We start from the raw sequence: 20,429 nt of genomic DNA, 5'->3' as shown, positions 1-20,429 counted from the left end.
AATAAAGCTGAGTATCATCAGCATACTATATTTTTATACTTTCTAAAATGGTTTCTGGAGAATCTCCAAAGATTCTTAGTTTTTGAATATTTCCTTCACTACCTCTCTTATTTATTTTATTTTTAGTTATTTACTTATAAATAAATAAAGTGGCTTGCAATTAAGAATAAAAAATTAAAAAACACAAAGAAGAAATCATGAATGGCCTAGAAACAACATATAACTAAAAATAATCCATCCAATAGGGGCTCAACCTTCATTCTGCCCCAGTGTCTGGGACAATAGCCTTGTCTTTAAATAGCTTCCTGAACATCAGCAGGATGTACCGCTGCATTCTTGACCAGCAATAGCTTCCAAGTGGTCTTCAAGGGTAGCCCCATATAGTGTGTACATTACAGTAATCCATTTGTGAGGTGACTAAAGTATGAGTAACTATCTAAAGGGCCTCCTGGTCCAGGAAAGGGTACAACTGGTGCACTAGGTGTACTTGTGCCAAGAACATCTTGGCCACAGCTGCCACCTGCTCTTTGAGCAGGAGCTGTAAGTCCAATATGACCACCAAGTTGTGCACCAGTCTTGAGTGGTGCTACCCTCTCCATGTCCAACCCTATCCAAGAACAAAGATAGTAGATCCCCAGTCTTGTCAGGATTGAGCCTGAGTCTCTTCTTCCCCATCCAGAGCCCGACCCTCGAGATAGCAGGTCAGTACATTGATAGCTTCATCTGCATAGCTAGGAATGAGTTGTACAGTTGGGTATCATCACATATTGATGATATTGGACCCCAAACTGACAAATGACTTCACCCAGAAGTTCCATGTAGATGTTAAACAGGGGGGTGAGAGCTTCTATCCCTGAGTCACTTCACAAGTAAGGAACTGCAGGCTTGATCTCTCCCCTCCTGCTGAGGAAGGAGGTAAACCCACTGCAGCACAGTTCTCCTCACTCCCAACTCCCACAGCTGGTCTAGAAGGATACCATGGCTGATGGTATCAAAAGATGCTGGGAGATTAAGGAACACAAAGATGGATTCTCCACCCCCATCCCAGCTTCACCAAAGGTAATCAACAAGCATGACCAGTGCTGTCTCCATATTGTACCCTGGCCTGAAATCTGACTGAAATGGGTCCAGATAGTCCACTTCCACCAAGACCCTCTGCAACTGCTGTCCAACCACCTTCTTAACAACCTTCCCCACAAATGGAAGGTTGGAAACTGGATGATAGCTGTCCAGCGTGGAAACATCACTGCTTCCCTCAAGGCCGAGAGGACCACCCCCTCCCTCAAAAAGGATTTTAGCATCACATGGACCCATCCAGAGGTCACCTCCCTGGCCACCTTAACAACCCAGGAGGGCCTGGATCAAACAAACAAATGACTGAATTTACAGCTTGAAGGACCTTGTCCATTGTATCAGAAGTCACAGAATCAAATTCATTCCAGATAACATTGCAGGACTGTGCCCCAGACAACTCACTTGAGTCCAACTCTGAGCACATCTGAGTGACTTTATCTGCCGTATTACACTGAAAATATGTAAAAACATGGCCATGCCAGATGGCCTAGGGGCCTGATGGGGGCTCGCATTGCTGAAACTGGCTCGTGGGATGATTGATACTGCTTCCCTCATCTTCTTGATTTGTACATTGCTTTTATAGATTTGTTATTTGTGTTTTAATCAGGGGGTATTTATTTTTTTATTGTTTTTATTGTCTTGGTTTTTCATTGTAAGCCACCCAGAGTCACCCTCTGGGGGAGATGGGTGGCATATAAATTTAATAATAAATAAATAAAATTTAAAAATACATACTCCTCACTGCAACCCTGTAGATGTTCCTGGGACTCATCCCTCCATAGCAAGGAATGGGTAACCCTTAATAGGGCTAAAGGGCAGCTATCAGTGGATGCAATAAGGGCAGACAAATAACTGGCTTGTATACATTGCCTGCCCATTGCAGATAGGAGAAACTGTTCTTCTCTCACCAGAGTTACAAAGTTTACTATGATCATTTCTGCAGTTTTATCTGGTGACCTTTTTGCCCTTATCACAAGCCAGCTGGTTTATTGTCCAGATTTCTTCTACCCATTGAGTAAACTTTAGTATCTGAATTCCATTGAACCTAGCATTGTTTTGTCCCCTTTTTTCTCTGGCCCTATCAGCCCTCCAGAAAGCTTTCTTTGTATCTTGAAATTTTATATAATCTTTTTCACCCTGATCATATTGTTTCCTATGAAGCGCACAGAGCCCTTTCATAGAATTTTTCACTGCAGTGGTCAAATCTTGGGATAAAGTATTAATGGGGAGAAATCAACTTTTTATTGTGACTTGCTGTTAGATTTTCTCAGCAAAGAATTATTCAGATGTATGTTGTTGGGTAGAAAACAGCCTTTACCTGTATGGCCTTCTTTTTCAACAACATATGCACTTGTGCAGGTGGTAGCCTATATCCAAAAGCAGTTATATATAAAATAAAAAGGATGATAGTGCAATAATTCCATCATAGGATATCTTCTTAACTATATATTATAAGGAAAACTGTCAAACAAAAATTGAGGAAGTCAGTTTTAATGGGTAACTAAAATAACAAAAGAGAGTCAGTTTGGTGTAGAAACATGGAGGCCATGAGTTGTAGTCCTGCCTTGGGCACAAAGCCAGCTGGGAGACCTTGGGCCAGTCACTGTCTCTCAGCCCCAGGAAGGAGGCAAGGGCAAGCCACTTCTGAAAAACCTTGCCAAGAAAACTGCAGGGACTAGACCAGGCAGTCGTCAGGAGTCCAGACTGACTCAAAAATAAATAAAGAAATAAAATATGGAACACATTACTTATATTACTTATATGTTATATCTTATTTGCTCTAAAATTTCTGCACAGCTGTAAGAACATTGCCTATAAACATTCTTTAGAAAATAAAAAACAAAAACAAGAGGGTTTTTTTTAAAAAAATTCTTGCATTCTTTTTTGTTTTAATTGGAAAAATGAAAAATATGATTTTTTTTTGTTTTAGAATAATGAATAAATGTTTTAGACAAGGTATTCTTATATTGGAACTCTTTAATCTAAACTTTGTCTCTAAAAACAATGCAGTAGAAAGAATAATGACAATATCTAAGCTAAGAACAGAAGCAATTTTTGTAATATCTCTTTGGCACAAGAGGAGGAGGATTCAGTGTGTTCTGTGCTTGTGGGTGCTCTTATTTACTTTTGTATTTATCAATATTGATAAATATTGCTGTGCTCTTGCTAACCTGAGTAGGTCTCAAAGGACTAGACGAATAATAGAGTGGGTAACAGTCCATTGTAGAAATTAGATTAGAAGCTGATTGCCCTAGTTGCTCATGAGGATTCGGTAGATCTAAAGATTTTGCAGAATTACAAATAACAGTGAAGTGGAAAGCAAGCATCATGCTATGTAAGCTCTAAATTCCATTTTTAAACTCAACTTTAGTTATTAAAATAGTATATTTTAATAAGCTTTGTATATTGCAATTGAATTCTTAGTAATCTGTTATCTTGTGCAAAATTATGCATCTAATCACATTTGTAAATTTTATAACCCAAACAGTAATTTTATGAGGAAACCAAGTTACAGATCACACCACTGATGTTAGAAGTGACAGGTGGAGGTTTCCTCATGTCCTGCTCCATTTGTCCTGCCCCCCAGAGATCAGGATGGCGCCATCTCTCCTGGGGTTCTGGAAAGCTTTGGAAACCTGGCTTTGGTCCCAGGCCTGGGGTTGATGTTTGTTATTTGTTCAATGGCCCCTGCTTTGTTTTGTGGATTTTGTTATTAGAGGATTTTAGTCTGGGCTGTCTCTTGATTTAATATGTTTAGCTGTTTTTATGTCTTTTTTAGTTTTGTGCGCCGCCCAGAATCCACTGGAGATAGGTGGCCAATAAATTTAAATAAATTAATTAATTAAAATTTCTGGGGATTATATAGATATTTCCATATAGTTTTCTTACCAAGAATCTGGAAGAGGTTTGCCATTGCCTTCTTCTTGAATGTTTGTTTGACTTCCCATTTTAGTCCATAACCCTGAAATTTTCAGGTGATCTCAAAGCACTAACTAGATCAAGCCCTGTAATGGGACTCTAAAATTACTCCCCCCACCCAAATTTTTTCTTCCTTCCTTTAAAATAAAAACCCTTCAAACTTTCATGAACTTTACATTTGTAACTTATCTGTCTACCCTGCTATCTAGTTGATTGTCTTTTTGATGAGGTTGAATGATATCTGTCCATGTGCTGTTGAAGTTCCAGTTCCTTTATCTTAACTTTTTGAAAGTTTCTACCAATCGTAGAAATATTGAAATAAATGAAACATAAATGATGAAAACACAAAGGCTTGACTTATTATTTGCCATTTTTCTGTTTTCTGTTGATTTGTTATCTTTTTTTAATGGAGATGTAATATCCAACATTTAGTTTGTATTTATCATAGTTCTCTTTCTCAATGGAAAATTTAGTACTGTGGAATACTGCTGCTGTCTTTGAAGATCCTTCCAATGCTACAGTAAATTCAGAAGGCTAGATTCATACAACATACTATCACAAAATATAGATTCATAACATAATAAGATAAAATGTTAATTTTTTTCTTGAGTGTATTATGTGAACTCAGCCTGTGTGAGTTGTAAATCATTGTTCACGCTTTACTGTGTCATATTTACCTGGTCAGATGTTTATTCAAGAAACCATTGTTAAACAAAATATGGCTTAGTACATTATGTGAATACAGACAAAATTTGGCAATTGTTATGTGGAACTGATCTCAGAAAATATGTAACACCCATTTTGAAGGCGTTGCCAGCTTGCTATATTTTACTGTATCAGGAACAAACTTTTGGTTTTGACCTTCAAGACCCAAGTTAGTTGGGCCAGATTCTTCTCTTCTGTTGCCCTTCATACAGAATAACATTTTCCAAGGAAGCCTTCCTACCTTCTGAAAGTGAATTGGGAAAGCTGTTTTGTGACAGCTCCTATTCACGGGTCAAAGACGTCTGCTACAGTATATACTTTTTAGACATGATGTTTTAGGCAGTTAATTACTTACTTAGTTGCTTAGTTCGATTTTATTTGTTCTGAATAATTAAACCCTAGTTCTGTTATTATTTTAATATATGTTTTAAAATTATTTATAGATTATTATTATTTTTTTTTTTTGCACTATGTGGTAAGATGGAAGTGGAAATTAATTCATGAAGTACATCTGGGATTTTCAGGTTTCACTCTATATACTAGTGGGTTCAGACGTGTAACAGTAACAGTGCTTTGTTAGTTGTGTATGCCTCGCCATCCCATGTTTCCTATTTTACAGTTGGGAGTTTCAAGTGCCTTTGCTATTTACTGTATTCAGAAATAAAACACAGAGTTGCACAAGAAGAGCAAAGGAGGAAAGCATAATGTGATTCAAACTGCACAGGAAGAAATTAAATCTCAGCTGCTTTGAAAGATGGATGCTCCTCAGCAGGAAATGAAAGAAGCATGACTTGTAAGAATAGAAAATTGAAATGGGTTGCTAGGAAACTAATAAATTAATTAAAAGATAGGTTCAGAGGGAAAATTGAAGAAACCTATTGTTACTGTCACATTCATCCCTATTTTTGGGCAACCCCTTTACTACAGCCAACCAAAGGTTACAAAAGAATATGCAAGTTTTTGAATTCTCCTGAACTCTCCATCATGCAAGCTGGAAAAAAAAAAAAGCTTGGAGAAAAATGGATGTTTTAGTCATGAGATCTATAGTTCAGAATTGGTTCCAAAATAGAAATTGCGGATTGAATATATAGGTAATGATGCCACGACCAGAAAACAGGGAGGATGGATTGGCTATTGTTATTCGAGGGGCTCTGATAGCTTTCAGGGGCACTGGCCCATAGATAACGGGAGGTGAGACCTTGTTAAGTTGGGCTCTAAAGTTCATTTGGGATTGCTTGTTTTAGCAGCCTCCCTGCTGCACAGCAACTTCCCTGCAAAGCTGCTTAAATGTTGCTGGGCTGGCAGTGGACTTTACTATGATATTAGTTCTGGGAGACTTACCTTCACTTCCATTCAGTGCAGAATCTAATGTTCATGGCCATCAGGCACTCATGGACCTAACCTGGGTTATTGAGGGCCCAACACTTCTTGCAAGTCACACATTGGATGTGGGTTTTGTCTTAGGGCAGCTGCAGTGTGATCTGGTGATGAAGGATGGAGGACATTAATATCTATCCTGTGTTGTAGTCAGATCACTCTCTGGTTTCTTTGGAGCTTTCTAGTGCTGCTTACACACGCATGCACCATAAGGAGAATGGACTAATCAATAGGTGTGCCTTAGAGGCTTGATGGATCCAGTTGGTTTTCAGATAGTGCTTGGGGAGTTTCCTAAGGCTCTGAAATGACAATAGCCTTTGGTAGAATTGCACCTGAGCAGCCTCTCTCTGTTTCTCAATCCTGGAGGCTCCCTGGTTCTCTGAGGAGCTGTAGGAGATGGTGGCAGAGTAAACCTTTTCAGTGCTGTTGGAGGAAAATACAGTGTGAGTCTGACCAAATCTACGTCCAAGCCTGTGTTAAGACCTACAGTGTATGATAACAGTAGCAAAACATTTTTTTTTTTTTTTACTCCTCTCACATCCAGATATTGCTGACTGGTGGCCCTTTTAGACTTCCTTGGACCTTTTTAGGGAAAAAGGGACATGAAACACATCTTAAGGGCCACTGTGATGGTATTCCAGGCATCTGACCCTTGGATCCATTCTGAGATGGACTCTGACTAATCAGGTCCTACTGAGTTGGCTGGGGGAGGGTCTTGCCCTGCCATGTGAGCAGAGTTTGAGCCTGTGAGTCTCAAGAAATTGGACAGGATTCTTGGGGCTGTTAATATGGTTATCTGTGTATTAGATCAATGTCTGCCCTGGTTGATTAAAGTTGCCTGGGAAGTGATGTGGAACTGGTGATAGTTGTGACCAGGAGGGCCTTTGTACAGATCTATCTTGTGTGCCAATTACATCCTTTCCTGGATCAGGAGGCCTTACTCATAGTCACTCATGCCTTAGTCATTTTGTGTTTGAATTATTGCAACACACACTACCCTTGGGTCTGCCCTTGAAGATCACTTGGAAGCTATAGCTGATCAAAAATGCAGTGGCATGAGTAGTAATGGGCACACTTCCATTCACTCAGGAAACACCTCTGCTCCATGAGTTGCATTGGTTTTTATTAGGCTTCTGGGTGGAATTCAAGGTGCTGGTCATCATCTATAAAGCCCTTCATGACTCGGAGCCTGTGTGACTGCCTTTCTCCAGTTATGTCTGCTCATCTTATAGATTTAGTAGAGCAGGCATACTCAAGGTCCCATTGGTAACATTATTATCATCTTATAGGACCTTGGAAGTACCTCTTTGTGGTGACTGCACCTGCCCTGTGGGATAATATCCTTCCCTCAGATCCATCCAGCCCTGGCCCTGTTGTTTAGGAAAGACTGTAAAACATGGTTTTTCCATCATGCCTTGGGATAGGACTGTTGTGAATTCTCACTGATACTGGAACTTTATTCCTTGGTTCTTAGTAATATATTTTTGTTGTTGTTGTTTTCTACTTGTTTTATTGTTTTAATATGTTCTATATCACCTAGAGTTGCTTGGACAATTGAGGAGGTTGACAAATCAGATAGATAGATAGATAGATAGATAGATAGATAGATAGATAGATAGATAGATAGATAGATAGATAGCATTCAGAAAGTATTCAGACCCCCTTCACTTTTTTCAATTTTGTTATGTTGCAGCCTGATACTACAATTGTTCAAATTCATTTTTTTTCTCATTAATCTACACTCAGTACCTCATAATGACAAAGTGAAAACAGAATTTTAGAAATGTCCGTAAATGTATTAAAAAATAAAAACTGAAATATCACATTGGCATAAGTATTCAGACCCTTTACTTAGTACTTTGTCGAAGCACCTTTGGCAGCAATTACAGCCTCGAGTCTTTTTCAGTATGACGCGACAAGCTTTGCACACCTGGATTGGGGGATTTTCTGCCATTCTTCCTTGCAAATCCTCTCAAGCTCAATCAGGTTGGATGGGGACCGTCAGTGGACAGCCATTTTCAGGTCTCTCCAGAGACGTTCAATAGGGTTCAAGTCAGGGCTCTGGCTGGGCCACTCTAGGACATTCACAGAGTTGTCCCTAAGCCATTCCTGTGTTGTCTTGGCTGTGTGCTTAGGATCGTTGTCATGTTGGAAGGTGAACCTTTGGCCCAGTCTGAAGTCCTGAGGGTTGTGGAACAGGTTTTCATTGAGGATATCTCTGTACTTTGTTCCATTCAGCTTTCCCTCAACCCTGACCAGTCTCCCAGTCCCTGCTGCTGAAAAACACCCCCACAGCATGATGCTGCCACCACCATGCGTCACTGTTGGGATGATATTAGGCAGGTGATGAGCAGTGCCTGGTTTCCTCCAGACATAACATTTAGAATTGAGGCCAAACAGTTCAATCTTGGTTTCATCAGACCAGAGAAGCTTGTTCCTCACAGTCTGAAAGTCCTTCAGGTGCTTTTTTGCAAACTCCAAGCGGGCTTTCATGTGTTTAGCACTGAGGAGAGGCTTCCGTCTAGCCACTCTGCCATAAAGCCCAGATCGCTGGAGGGCTGCAGTGATGGTTGTCCTTCTGGAACTTTGTCCCATCTCCACACAGGATCTCTGGAGCTCAGTCAAAGTGACCATTGGCTCTTGGTCATCTCTCTTACTATGGCTCTTCTCCCCCGATTGCTCAGTTTGGCCAGGCAACCAGCTCTTGGAAGAGTCCTGGTTGTGCCAAACTTCTTCCATTTGAGAATTATGGAGGCCGCTGTGCTCTTGGGAACCTTCAATGCTGCCAATTTTTTTTTGTAGCTTTTCGCAGATCTGTGCCTTGCAATAATCCTGTCTCTGAGCTCTGCAGGCAGTTCCTTTGACCTCATGGCTTTTGCTCTGATACAGTATGCATTGTCAGCTGTGAGGCCTTCTATAGAGAGGTGCGTGCCTTTCCAAATCATGTCTCATCTCGTGTCAGAAATGCAGGAACTGGAAGGGAGATAATTATTAATCTAAATTTTTTAAAAATTAAAAACTTTGATAAAAATATAGATTTATATAATTCTTGCCCAATGCTGGGCCATGTCGATGGCAAAGGTATTTCTGACCAGCAAGTCATTCTGTGTGCATGTCAGTCCCAAGGGGTACTGCAAAAGATGGATAATTGTTTGAATAGCACCACATTCACAATAAATATCCTTGTCCTCAGGAAGAAACCCCCATTCTTCCATTTGAACTTTAGTTCTACCCAAACCAGTGCGCAGTCTATTTAAACATTTCCAAACCGTCCACTCCTCCGAACCTCCAGGCAACTCCTCAAGCGGTTCTATCCAATCGTAAAGATGTTTTGCTTGGGATTTCCATCTTTTTAATTGTTCTGTTTTAGGTGTGGTAGCAGTCTCCTCAACACAATCTAAAAAGCTCCTCCTTGATTTTAATCTTTTTGTTGGAGGTACTTGGCCAAATAATGGGTGTGCTGGATCATGTAACACCTTTCCATATTCCGCGTCTTGTGCCACGCTCCTTCTATCACCTGGCGGGGCTATTCCTGCCAAGATATATAGTTTATCAAGTGGAGTGGGGCGCAAACATCCAGTAACAATACGACATGTATCACTAAGTGCCCTATCCACATGTATAGAATGTGCAGACCGGCCCCAAAGGGGGCAGGCGTACTCTGCTGCCGAGTAACACAATGCAAGGGCAGCCATTCGTAGAGGAATAGGATGGATAGTAATAGGATAGGAGTCCAATCAATTTAATTTGCCACAGGTGGACTCCAATCAAGGTGTAGAAACAGCTCGGCAACAATCAAGAGAAATGGGAGGCACCTGAGCTAAATTTCAAGTGTTGTTGCAAAGGGTCTGAATACTTATGCCAATGTAATATTTCAGTTTTTCCTTTTTAATTAATTTAAATTAATTAAATTAATTTTTTAGACATCTCTAAAATTCTGTTTTCACTTTGTCATTATGGGGTACTGACTGTAGATTAATGAGAAAAAAAATAAATTTGAACGATTGTAGTATCAGGCTGCAACATAACAAAATTGAAAAAAGTGAAGGGGGTCTGAATACTTTCTGAATGCAGATAGACAGACGGACAGACAGATAGATGCTAGATTCATGGCAAGAGATACATAGGGGATCTAATCGCTTTTTATATTTTCAGAGCTGGGGGAAGCAACCATTTTCTTTATCCCTTAATGCTATGTAACTTTGTCCAGAAGATGTGGGGAAGCCCTTGAAGCGTTCTTCCAAATGGTTCACAGAAATCTGATAAACATGTTGTTACATGAATGTTTAAAACAGGCCTCTGGTAGATATTTCTTAAGATACATTATTAGAGCAATTTGTGGAAAATTGAAGACCCAGTTATTGTTCAACATTCAGATCCAGAATTTCTAATTGTTTTTGGTCTTCCACATAGCCTAAAACGTAAGACAATTTCAGTCGTCTGCCACCTTCTTGTTAATTAAAAACTACAATGTCTTGACCCACTTTCAAGAAAACAGTTCACCCATTATTATACGAAGAGGCAAATTCCAGTAGTATGTAGATAGAGCGTGCATTTTTCTCAGGGCAAAATACAACTCATATTTTAGAAATTAAAATTTGGTTTTTAAAAAAAGAGATCGAGTATAAATAGCATTTAAGAGGAAGCAAAGTTCTGTAAATGGCAAAAATGGCTTAGATGAGATAACAGTAGGTGAAATGGCAGTCAGGAGTTTGAAGAAAATAGGATAAAATTTCTCTTGTAATTTACATTTCCAAACTGAACATTTTCCTTATATCTTTGCAAATGTAGTTCACATTTCCCACTACTAATATAATTTCTATGAGTTCTCAAAAGAACACAGCTAAAATTTAATACACACTTCAGGAATATTTGGATCAATGAGTAACTTTGGTAAGCAAAACAGTCAAAAGTGAGTCTGATGCCACTTTAGAAAGAAATAAAAATTAAACAAATACAATATCTTTTACAGAATTCAGGCAAACTAAAAATGGCACTCCAAACTCCTCGGAGAACACAAAAACAAAGTGCAGCTGTAAAAAAAGAGGTCAGAAAAGAAAGGTAAGCATAGAGATTAAGCTGATATAAATAAACTGATATCCAGACATGGTGTTTTTTTTTTTAATGAAAAGTAATTTTCATTACATTTTAGAGGAAAGCCTAAAAGGGAAGGAAAAAGACATAGTTCGACTAAAATCATCCTCCTGAGTGGTGCAAAAGCAGTAAAATCTGCTTTTAACAGAGAAAGTGTTTGGGAAATTTGCATTGTTAGTAGGCTTAGATGGCAAGTCTTTGGCCCCAGACAGCCTATAATCTTCTCTCCTTGCTTGTCATATAGCAGTTAGGCTTGATAAAAGTCTTTTTTTTTAAAATTAACAGTAGATTTTCTTTCACGTCTAATTGTTGCAGAGATATTTCTTCCACTGTAGTACGAATGTATGGCTGAAAAAATGAACAAATGAAGTGTTGTCTGTATTATTGTGTGAGAATTAACCAAAGTATGTGTCCATTATATGTGAGAGTGTGAACGAGTGCATGAATGTGTATATTGTGTGTAGATATGTATGTGGATGCTGTGTTATCCAACACACTTTTCGCCTTGTCCACTTTAACTCTAAAAATTAGTTATGAGAGAATGTATTAAATTTTTACACCAAATGAGTACTGGAATTGTACAGTGGTTTATTATAAATATAAAGCAGAAAAAATATATTAAAACAACAATTTCAAAATAAATTGAAATTAACTATTTAAAGTCAGTTTGAAAAAAAATGTATGTATAAAGCCTTAATGAATGCTAGGAAGGGGGATAGTTCTTCAGTTCTTCAGGGAGAACATTTGAGAGCCCATGGGCAACTATAGAGAAGCTTTGATCCTGCATCAATATACTTTATAATATTACCCTTCTGGACTGCCTGAAATATTTGGAAATTGTAATGTCTTGGCAGATTTCAGATGGTGCTGCTGGAGACAGCTGTTTTTGGAGGAAAAAGTAGTTATAATATGGTCTCTCACATGGCTCTGCTCAATCACCAGTGCTTTTTGATCTCAACATGAAACCACTAGGGGAGAGCAAGAGGAGGTTTGGAGCTGGGTCCTATCAATAAGCTAATGACAACCAAATCCATTTCTCAGTAATATCTCTAGGTAATGGTGTGACATGGTTGATTGGATTCAGGCATCCCTTAGAAGAAACTTAAAATGATAATATACACACTGATAATCTCCAGAGTTAACTACTGCAATATGTAGGACTGCCTTTAGTGCAGAAAGTTCTATGTTGAGATGAAATTGCAGGCTCTGTAGGCAAAGCTCTCCAGATGACAAAAGAGCAACAGAAGGGGAGACTGTGCAGAAGACGACATTCTCAGGTAACCCAAACCAAGCTACTATGGCATAGCATAGAACTATGAAAAACACCCCCACAGCATGATGCTGCCACCACCATGCGTTAGCATGGAACTATGAAACCAAGTTGGTCCCTGTGATTCAGAAACCATACTTCATCTGTGTTGAAAATACTACACTTGGTATACTACAAGCCATAGTAGCTTGGTTTGGGTTACCTGAGAATGTCTTCTTCTGCACAGTCTCCCCTTCTGTTGCTCTTTCGTCATCTGGAGTGCTTTGCCTACAGAGCCTGCAATTTCATCTCTGGCCCATTCCCCACGTAGTGTAGGGGAAAAAAGTTAAGACAATGTGACATAAGAGTAGAAAATGTTAGTGATGGAACTCAAATGAGTTAAAATACTTGAAGTGTGAAGCTGCATTGCTGTCTTTTGAAGGCAGAAAAAGGTATACTTGAATAAGGTAAAGAAACAAAAATATGCATATAAAATATTACATGATTAAGATGTTATGTGTACTAATATTTTAAACAATTTTTTCAAAGTTGATATATTTTTTATTAAAATACATGCAGGAAAATTAGTAAAAAAAACAAGCAGTAAAAGTGAAGGAAAGGAATATACAAAATAAAAAACTATAGTAACAGAAGAAACTCCATGAAACTCCATAGAACTTGCTTCTAAATAAGCATGTATAGAATCTTATTCTTAAAAATTCTATTTTCTTGGTATAATATATATTAAAAATACACAGATGGACTTGTAGTATTTGGAAAATTATTATAGCTCCCATGAGATCTGAGGGAGATGTCATGCACATCACAAGATCAGGGGATAGGTCATTGTGGATACATATGGTAAGCACATGGAATGAACAGAGCAGATTGACTGAAGATAAACTCTTTTCGACTTAAGACACGTAGACAAAAACTGAGTCACAGAAATGAAACACACGGGAAGAAGTAGATATAAATATTTTAATTACTGCCATGTTAATTGGTTTGCTGTCTTCACTTGCTGAGTAAGAAATACTTTCTGGCTTAATTACAAAAATATAGTACACAAACATCACGTAAAAAGTGTAATTTGAACATTCATGAGCATACGAAATATGTGGGTTGGAAGAACAATGGAGAAAATAACCATTTAATTGTAGAGAAAATTCATATAAATCAATGGCAATACAGTACTTTAGGAATATCTTTCATCTTCCCTACTGTCATTTTTAAAATGACACTCTATCTCCCTGATATTGCAGAAGCTAACAAGTACAAAATCTGACAACAGCCCATTAAAGGCCACAGCGTTCTCTTTCCAGAAAGGAGAACCATATATCACACAAATCTTTTAATCTTACATGGGATTCCAGTTCATGTCAGTTTTAAGCCAAGGGAACATCTTGAAATATGGAATAAAGTTCAAAGCAGCACTGTACTCTTGGGTACTGTCCATGGTGCTGGCGTCCCTCTCTGCTGCTTAAAATTGTTTTGACCCTGATCTCACCTGTCTTGGGTTTCAAGAAGAGACTTGGCCTGACAGTGCCCACTAATTTGAACTGCACAGTGTATGCTACAGAGGAAAGAGACTAAGATGCAATAGGCGAGGTGGTATACTGGAAACGGGCATCTTACCTGCATTAACCTTCTTCAGCCACAGTTGTGGTTGCAAGTGTTTAGTCATTCTGGTGATTTCAGCATACTGACACTTGCCAATGCCAGATTTGCCCCAACTTCATCATTGCCCAGTTGATTTTGTCTGAAAAATTAGCTTGTCTTTTGAATGTTAAAACAATGTTTCCTGCCAGTCTTCTTATAGTCCCCAGTTCACATACCCAGATGATACATTGGAAGATATAGGAAAAAAGGGTTGTAATGCTCTCCTTGTGCTTTTTGAAAAATGTTATGGCCAAGTTAGGAAGTGCATGATATCCTTTGACTTGGTGAGGCTAGGAAGTGATGTTGGAGAAATGATAATGCAGTTGATGATACAACAGTTGAGACTCCTAATCTGGAAAATGATAGTTCCTTGGTAGCATCATTTTGGTTCCTTTTACTTTTCAAGGTTGCCTCAGAGACAGTTTATCAAATACCCCAACTGCTGCTCCTGTGAACTGAGAAAAACATTGTATCAGGTACCTCTGCTAAAGTGTAGAAATATAAAACTTCATTATGGAAAAAGAAATGAACAGAGTATAATAGGAAATTAAATTCAGCTTTGAACTTTGAGAGCTTCACAAAACTCAGAGTTCTTTGAATGTACTGTAAATCCAAAGGAGCAGAAGCAATTGCAGCAATCTCAGAAAGAAACACAGGTTGGCAACTACTTGAAAGAAAACTAGTAGATTAGTAACCTTGCCACTTTCCTTCTTGGGTCTGTGTCTGAAGGTCCTTCCTTTGCATTAAATTGCTGGAATCCTTGGCTACCTGTTATTGATCTGAGCTAGTTTTTTCCCCCATCTGCTTGGCTCTGGCTGGCTCAGTGTTGTCCCAAGGCCCATTAAACTATGGATTGAAGGGGTAATACCAAAACAGTGTTTGAGAGGCTTCTAATAAAGCTCGAAATCCAGAGTTTCTCCATTGTTTATGTGTATTTGCATGGAAGCATGCGTGCATGCCTGCAGAGAGGACTCCCTTTTGTTGGATAAAGGCATATAATCGTTCCCACTGAGATCTAGTGTTGGGATGATTACTGGCAAGACTAGATAGGGTGAAAGATTTCACTCTAGCCTTTGTAGGGAAACAGTGGCAGATCAGTGATTGACTTCGGGTTCTAGTATTCACACTGTAGCTGTAGCACACTGAGCACCTCAGGAGACCAGGCCCTCTGTGGCAGCCATGGACCTGTCCCAGTTGGTCTCTGGGTGTACTCTAGATCTGGAACTCTATTAAGCTGGATGAGCTTTTGGTAATTCTGTTATCATATTTTAGGCAGTCCGCTGGTCCTTATCTCCAAAGCACTGGTGGACAGTTACAGTTATGTACCCCATGTTTCCTTATGGATCCAAATAGTTTCCTTGAGGATTTTCCTGCCTTCTTAGAGATACTGTCAAAACACTGGCTGATTTATGGATTATGGAAATAATAGAGGAGAATATATGTAGCTCAGAGTTGAACTGTAGAGTCCTTGGTGCACTTTGAGCTTGGTTGTTTGCTTGCAGGCGTTTCGTTACTCAACTAGGTAACATCATAAGTGTTCTGATGAGGTTACCTAGTCGGATAATGAAACATCTGCAAGCAAACAACCAAGCTCAGAGAGCACCAAGGACTTCACTATGGAAATAACCTGAATAGTGAAAACTATCAATGCTGAACAGAGCTAAGTCAGCCTCATGGGTAACAGGAAGCTAAGAGTGGTAAAGCAAAAGAGACAGCAGCTTGAGAAGAATAGTAGATGTGCATCAATCCCACATAGACTAAAGCTCATTTGCAGCAATATTCTGCGGCGAAGGGTGCAGCAAAGAATTCTTTCTTTAGACCATCTGCTGAGAATAAGCTCTGCTTCTTTTCTTGCTGTGTAGCTCATTGTGATCAGTCTGAGTATTCTTTACAGATAGAGTTGCTTGATCCACCTCAACTTGGTTTCCAGTGTTGAAGCAGAGTATAGTAATTTAATCATGGCAACTGTTTGAGCTGTTTTGAATTATTTTCAGCTTATGGATCTCAAGGATTCAGACAAGCCTGTCTGGAAAGATATGGGCTGCCACTTGCTTCTTTAATTCTTGCCTATTTTGGTTAGTTAAATTGATTGGGAGAGGACTGGACCCACAGTAAGAAGTAAATTAGTGCTTTTGGTCTGTCCTTCCATCCCTAAAGGAGACAGTGATAAGATCATTATTAAAGAAACCTTTCCTTGACCAAGAAGATATTAGAAACTATTGACTAATCTCAAATTTACCATTCTTGGCTAAGGCTATAGAGATAATGATGACCTTTCAGCATAGACACATCTGGCATATATTGTTTACCTAGACCTATTTTTATTGGGTTTTTAGATGGGATAATTGAGTTGGCCTTTAAATTTTTATATGCTCCACCTCAGGATCAATTATGATAGCTTCCCCATCACTGACTAAAAATCAGGTGTATATCCTCAGTGTCTGCATTTAACAGATGTAGTGCAAGTTCCTTTCCTGGTGCTCCCTTTTCCCTCCAGAACAGCAACCAACCCTATAAACAAACAAAACAAACACGGTCCTTTAGCTTCTTGACATCCTTGCTTTTACTTGAATGGATTTGAAATTCAATTTCATTATAAATGCTTTGCACAATTGTATCAAAATCTAAATGCAGACAAATTGAGGAAACTCTATTATGATTTCTTCTCATATCGTTGAGGAATAAAATCCACCTTACAAATCTTGTTACTCCGAATTAAAAGAATATATAAAAACTAAATTTCAAGTAAGTGAAACAGAACCGGTCTTCCTTCTGCAAATCAGAGGACTGGAACTGAAATGAGAAGACCTTTTCTCAATGTGCACTGTTCTTTATCAGCACTGGCCTAGAATGGCCATGTAATAGAAAATTGTGCTACTTTTAAAGGATGATTAATTCAAGTTGCTTTAAAGATAAAGAATCCTAAAAGAAGGATTGCAAAGACTATAAGATTATCAATCATTAGCTGACTTCTGGACAGCAAACTAAGTAGATAAAACAGGCCACCTGGACACATTCTTTCCCATGGTGGTGAGAAATGCTGTATTGTCATTCCAAATTTATACTATACATCTATATTAATTTTCAACTTCCATGCAGATTTGTACCACCTTTTGCCAACTTGTTTTGGTGACATATTTTTTGTCTTTTAGTGTTATGTAAATGGTCATTGTGTGCTGCACTGACTCTCACATTTGTCTACATGCATTAAGATCCCCACTGAATATATTGTATGGGCATTGTACCTTTTATAGCCTGGAATTTTTCCTGCTTCTTGTTTCCAAAAGGCCTAAAAGAATCCAAGAAGTGTGCAGGTGGACAAGTAAACTGACTAATTATATCAATGAGAATGCCCCTTAGTTTCTTTCAGTTACACTCAGCTGAGCATAACAACAATCAATGTCTTTTTGAATTAGTGTTTGGGAATATATTAGGAATCTGTAGCTGTTTTGAGAGGCAATTATATAAGGTAGGTTATAAATGCATTTTGTTCAATTTTCTTTCTTTTCTCTGCTGATTTAAACATTCCCAAAAATTATCCTAAAGATAATGTGTTTTAAAGAAATTGCCTTTCTCAAGAGCTTAACTGACTAGTTTTTTAGCTGAGCTAGGTATGACACTTTTAAAACAACAAAGGCCATGAAATTGATACACTATAGATTTTCACAACTTTGCAGTTCAAAGTGTCTTTTCATGCATTTACAGATCTTGGTGTGAGTCACTTTAAATAAATAGTCATCATATTGTAGTCTTCTCCAAGTCAGTGTTCTCCGTATGTGCTCAACTACAAGACCTACAGCAACCAACCAGCACTCAAACTAAGAAGCTGTCTGGAAATTATGCAAGTTATAGTGTAATACATTTGTAAGAGGCCATTAGGAAATGCAGCAATATTATATATTGTTGTTTTTTTTAACTGGCTGGCTTTTGAATGGATGTGATTACTCTTTCTGCCCGATCCCAAGTCTTTCAGCAATGTACTATCACTGGAATTGGTATAGAGAATTTTATAAGAAGTACTTTTCAAGGCGCCTTTGAGCTAATATGCATATGTGTCTCCCGTAAAATGCTGTGGTACCACATTCACATCTGCATCAAATATATGGCACCTGTTCAGCTACTTAAATAGGTTTTGCTATGTGGAAGGGTATGCAAACAATATTTTCTGTTTAACCTGATCTGTCTTTTCCTCTCCATTGCTCTGCTGAGGGCAGAATTTATCATAATGTGTGTTTCCATTGCATTGCAATCCACTTTATTTTGAAAACACAGTGGTAGAACAAATACAGTTTGAAGGGTACTTCATATATGTTTTCCCTTGCAGAAGAATGACTCTTGGTCCCCTCAGATTTCTTAGTAATAATCTATTCTGATTATAAGGTTGTAAAAAGAATAACTGAGTATAGTTCTGCTCTAAGTTTTTATAAATAACATTTTAGCTGCTTTTTTGAGTACAGTGTTACAAATATATTTCTTGATTCTTTATATCTATTAGAAAAGGAAAGATAATTGGAATTCTCTAAACCCTGGGTGAATTAAAACAGTGAATTAAAGAGTATATTTCTGTATTATTTTAGCATTAGTGAAAATGTATTCTGGAAACTGAAAGCTGTTAAGAAGAAGAGAAATGCAGTCACAAGTTCCATTTGGTTCCCATTTTTTCTGCTTTTAGGAAATCTGTAAAGCACATATTTTTAGCCAACCCTCTAAAGATCAACTATTTTATTTTTTGTTTTATTCTTTGGAGAGTTGTGTTTTTTGTTTGCATATTTTAAATTATAAGTCCCTATAACTGTTCATTTTGAAGGTAGCACTTAAATTAAAATGTTTTGTATGGTAGCTAGATTTAAAGACTTTTTAGGGTTTTCTCTTTTATACTTGTGCTTGATAACTTTTATTCTTTGTTGTACAACTTACCTTTTCTTCTGATAGATTCAATGTTTTTGTTTTTCAGAGGTGGATATTTTATAGAAATATTACAGAGTCATTTAGGTTTCCTACTTGCATGAAATTTGGTACTTATTTCAGTTGTCAAATGTATAATTCGTGAACTGCATACTTCCTAGTTATCTTTTAAAGTTGAAAATACATGCAGATCATCAGAATACCACTGTTGTTTTTTTCTTGTCTCCCAGGTCCTCAGATTTTGGAACATTATATACTAAATTAAACCTACAGCCTGGAATTGTTACAGTCATTGAAAATTTCTACATCTGTCCTGCTAACAAGAAGAAGGTATGGGGTTAATTGTTTATTTCAATAGGGAAGCCCAGAAAAATGTATGTTTTTATGTTGTGTTTAGCAGAATAAAAATTCTAGCAAAGCATGTCAATCACATGTAGCTCATGGAAGAGAAACCATTAGAAGTACAGTGGAACCTCGGTTTACAAACTTAATTCGTTCCGTGACTCTGGTCGCACCCCGAATTGGTCGCACCCCGAAGCAAATTTCCCCATAAGGTTCAATGTAATTACCGTTAATCCGTTCTGGCGTGGAGGACAGGGAGGCGGCTATTGCTTGGAGGGAGAGTCCCCCTCCCTACGACCACGTGTCAGGGGCGGAAAATGGCCGCGGACCACGTGTCAGGGGCGGAAAATGGCCGCGGACCACGTGTCGGGGCGGAAAATGGCCGCGGACCACGTGTCGGGGCGGAAAATGGCCGCGGACCACGTGTCAGGGGCGGAAAATGGCCGCGGACCACGTGTCGGGGCGGAAAAATGGCCGCGGACCACGTGTCAGGGGCGGAAAAATGGCCGCGGACCACGTGTCGGGCGGAAAATGGCCGCGGACCACGTGTCAGGGGCGGAAAAATGGCCGCGGACCGTGTCACAGGAGGGAAAATGGCCGTGTATCCTGTTCGTACCCTGAGGCGGAGTTCGCAAACCGAGGTAAATTTTTGTGGCCGGACCTGGTCGTAACCTGAAAAGTTCGTTAACAGAGGCATTCGTAACCCGAGGTACCACTGTACTAATTATATAGAATTAAAACTTGGTTAGGAATTATCTAACTACAGTCAAATAATAATTGTGCTAACCATAGGTAGATTCATTCAAGCTTCTTCTGCTGTCTTGCATGAAAAAATGACAATAATATGCATGAAAAGGTAAAACCAGACAATGCTGTTTCCTGGAGCGTAAATAATGCACACATACACACACACACAAACAAAACCTGAGAGTATCTGCTACAAGAGCAGGAGGAAACCATAATTTATTTGAAAGCATTTCATACCACAAGGGAGGGTTAAGGTAGGGTGTAGTTCTTGTTTTCTGAAATCCTTTGATTATTTGTTGCACAGATGGCTAATACTATTTTAGCATTGCTACTCTGGCATCAGAACTCCCAGTCTACC

General features: G+C 38.7%; 1 protein-coding gene across 4 annotated transcripts in view; it reads left to right on the top strand.

The window, feature by feature from the left end:
• The window catches only part of SORCS2 (sortilin related VPS10 domain containing receptor 2), a 132,741-nt gene that overhangs the window by 12,752 nt on the left and 99,560 nt on the right, over positions 1-20,429 (top strand). For 3 of the 4 annotated variants that reach the window (XM_088131501.1, XM_088131500.1, XM_088131502.1), the window contains exon 3: positions 19,213-19,312. In XM_088131501.1, the coding sequence (XP_087987627.1) occupies positions 19,213-19,312 (100 nt within the window). Of the gene's footprint in view, positions 1-11,047; positions 11,137-19,212; positions 19,313-20,429 lie in introns of all 4 variants that reach the window. The other variant, XM_088131503.1, reaches the window with a different exon arrangement.

Source organism: Python bivittatus, unplaced genomic scaffold (genome assembly GCF_059951505.1).
Source record: "Python bivittatus isolate LINGU-HERP-01145 unplaced genomic scaffold, Pbiv_v1 ctg000960_np1212, whole genome shotgun sequence".
Classification (NCBI taxonomy): Eukaryota; Metazoa; Chordata; class Lepidosauria; order Squamata; family Pythonidae; genus Python; species Python bivittatus.
This window is presented reverse-complemented; position numbering and strand designations above follow the sequence as displayed.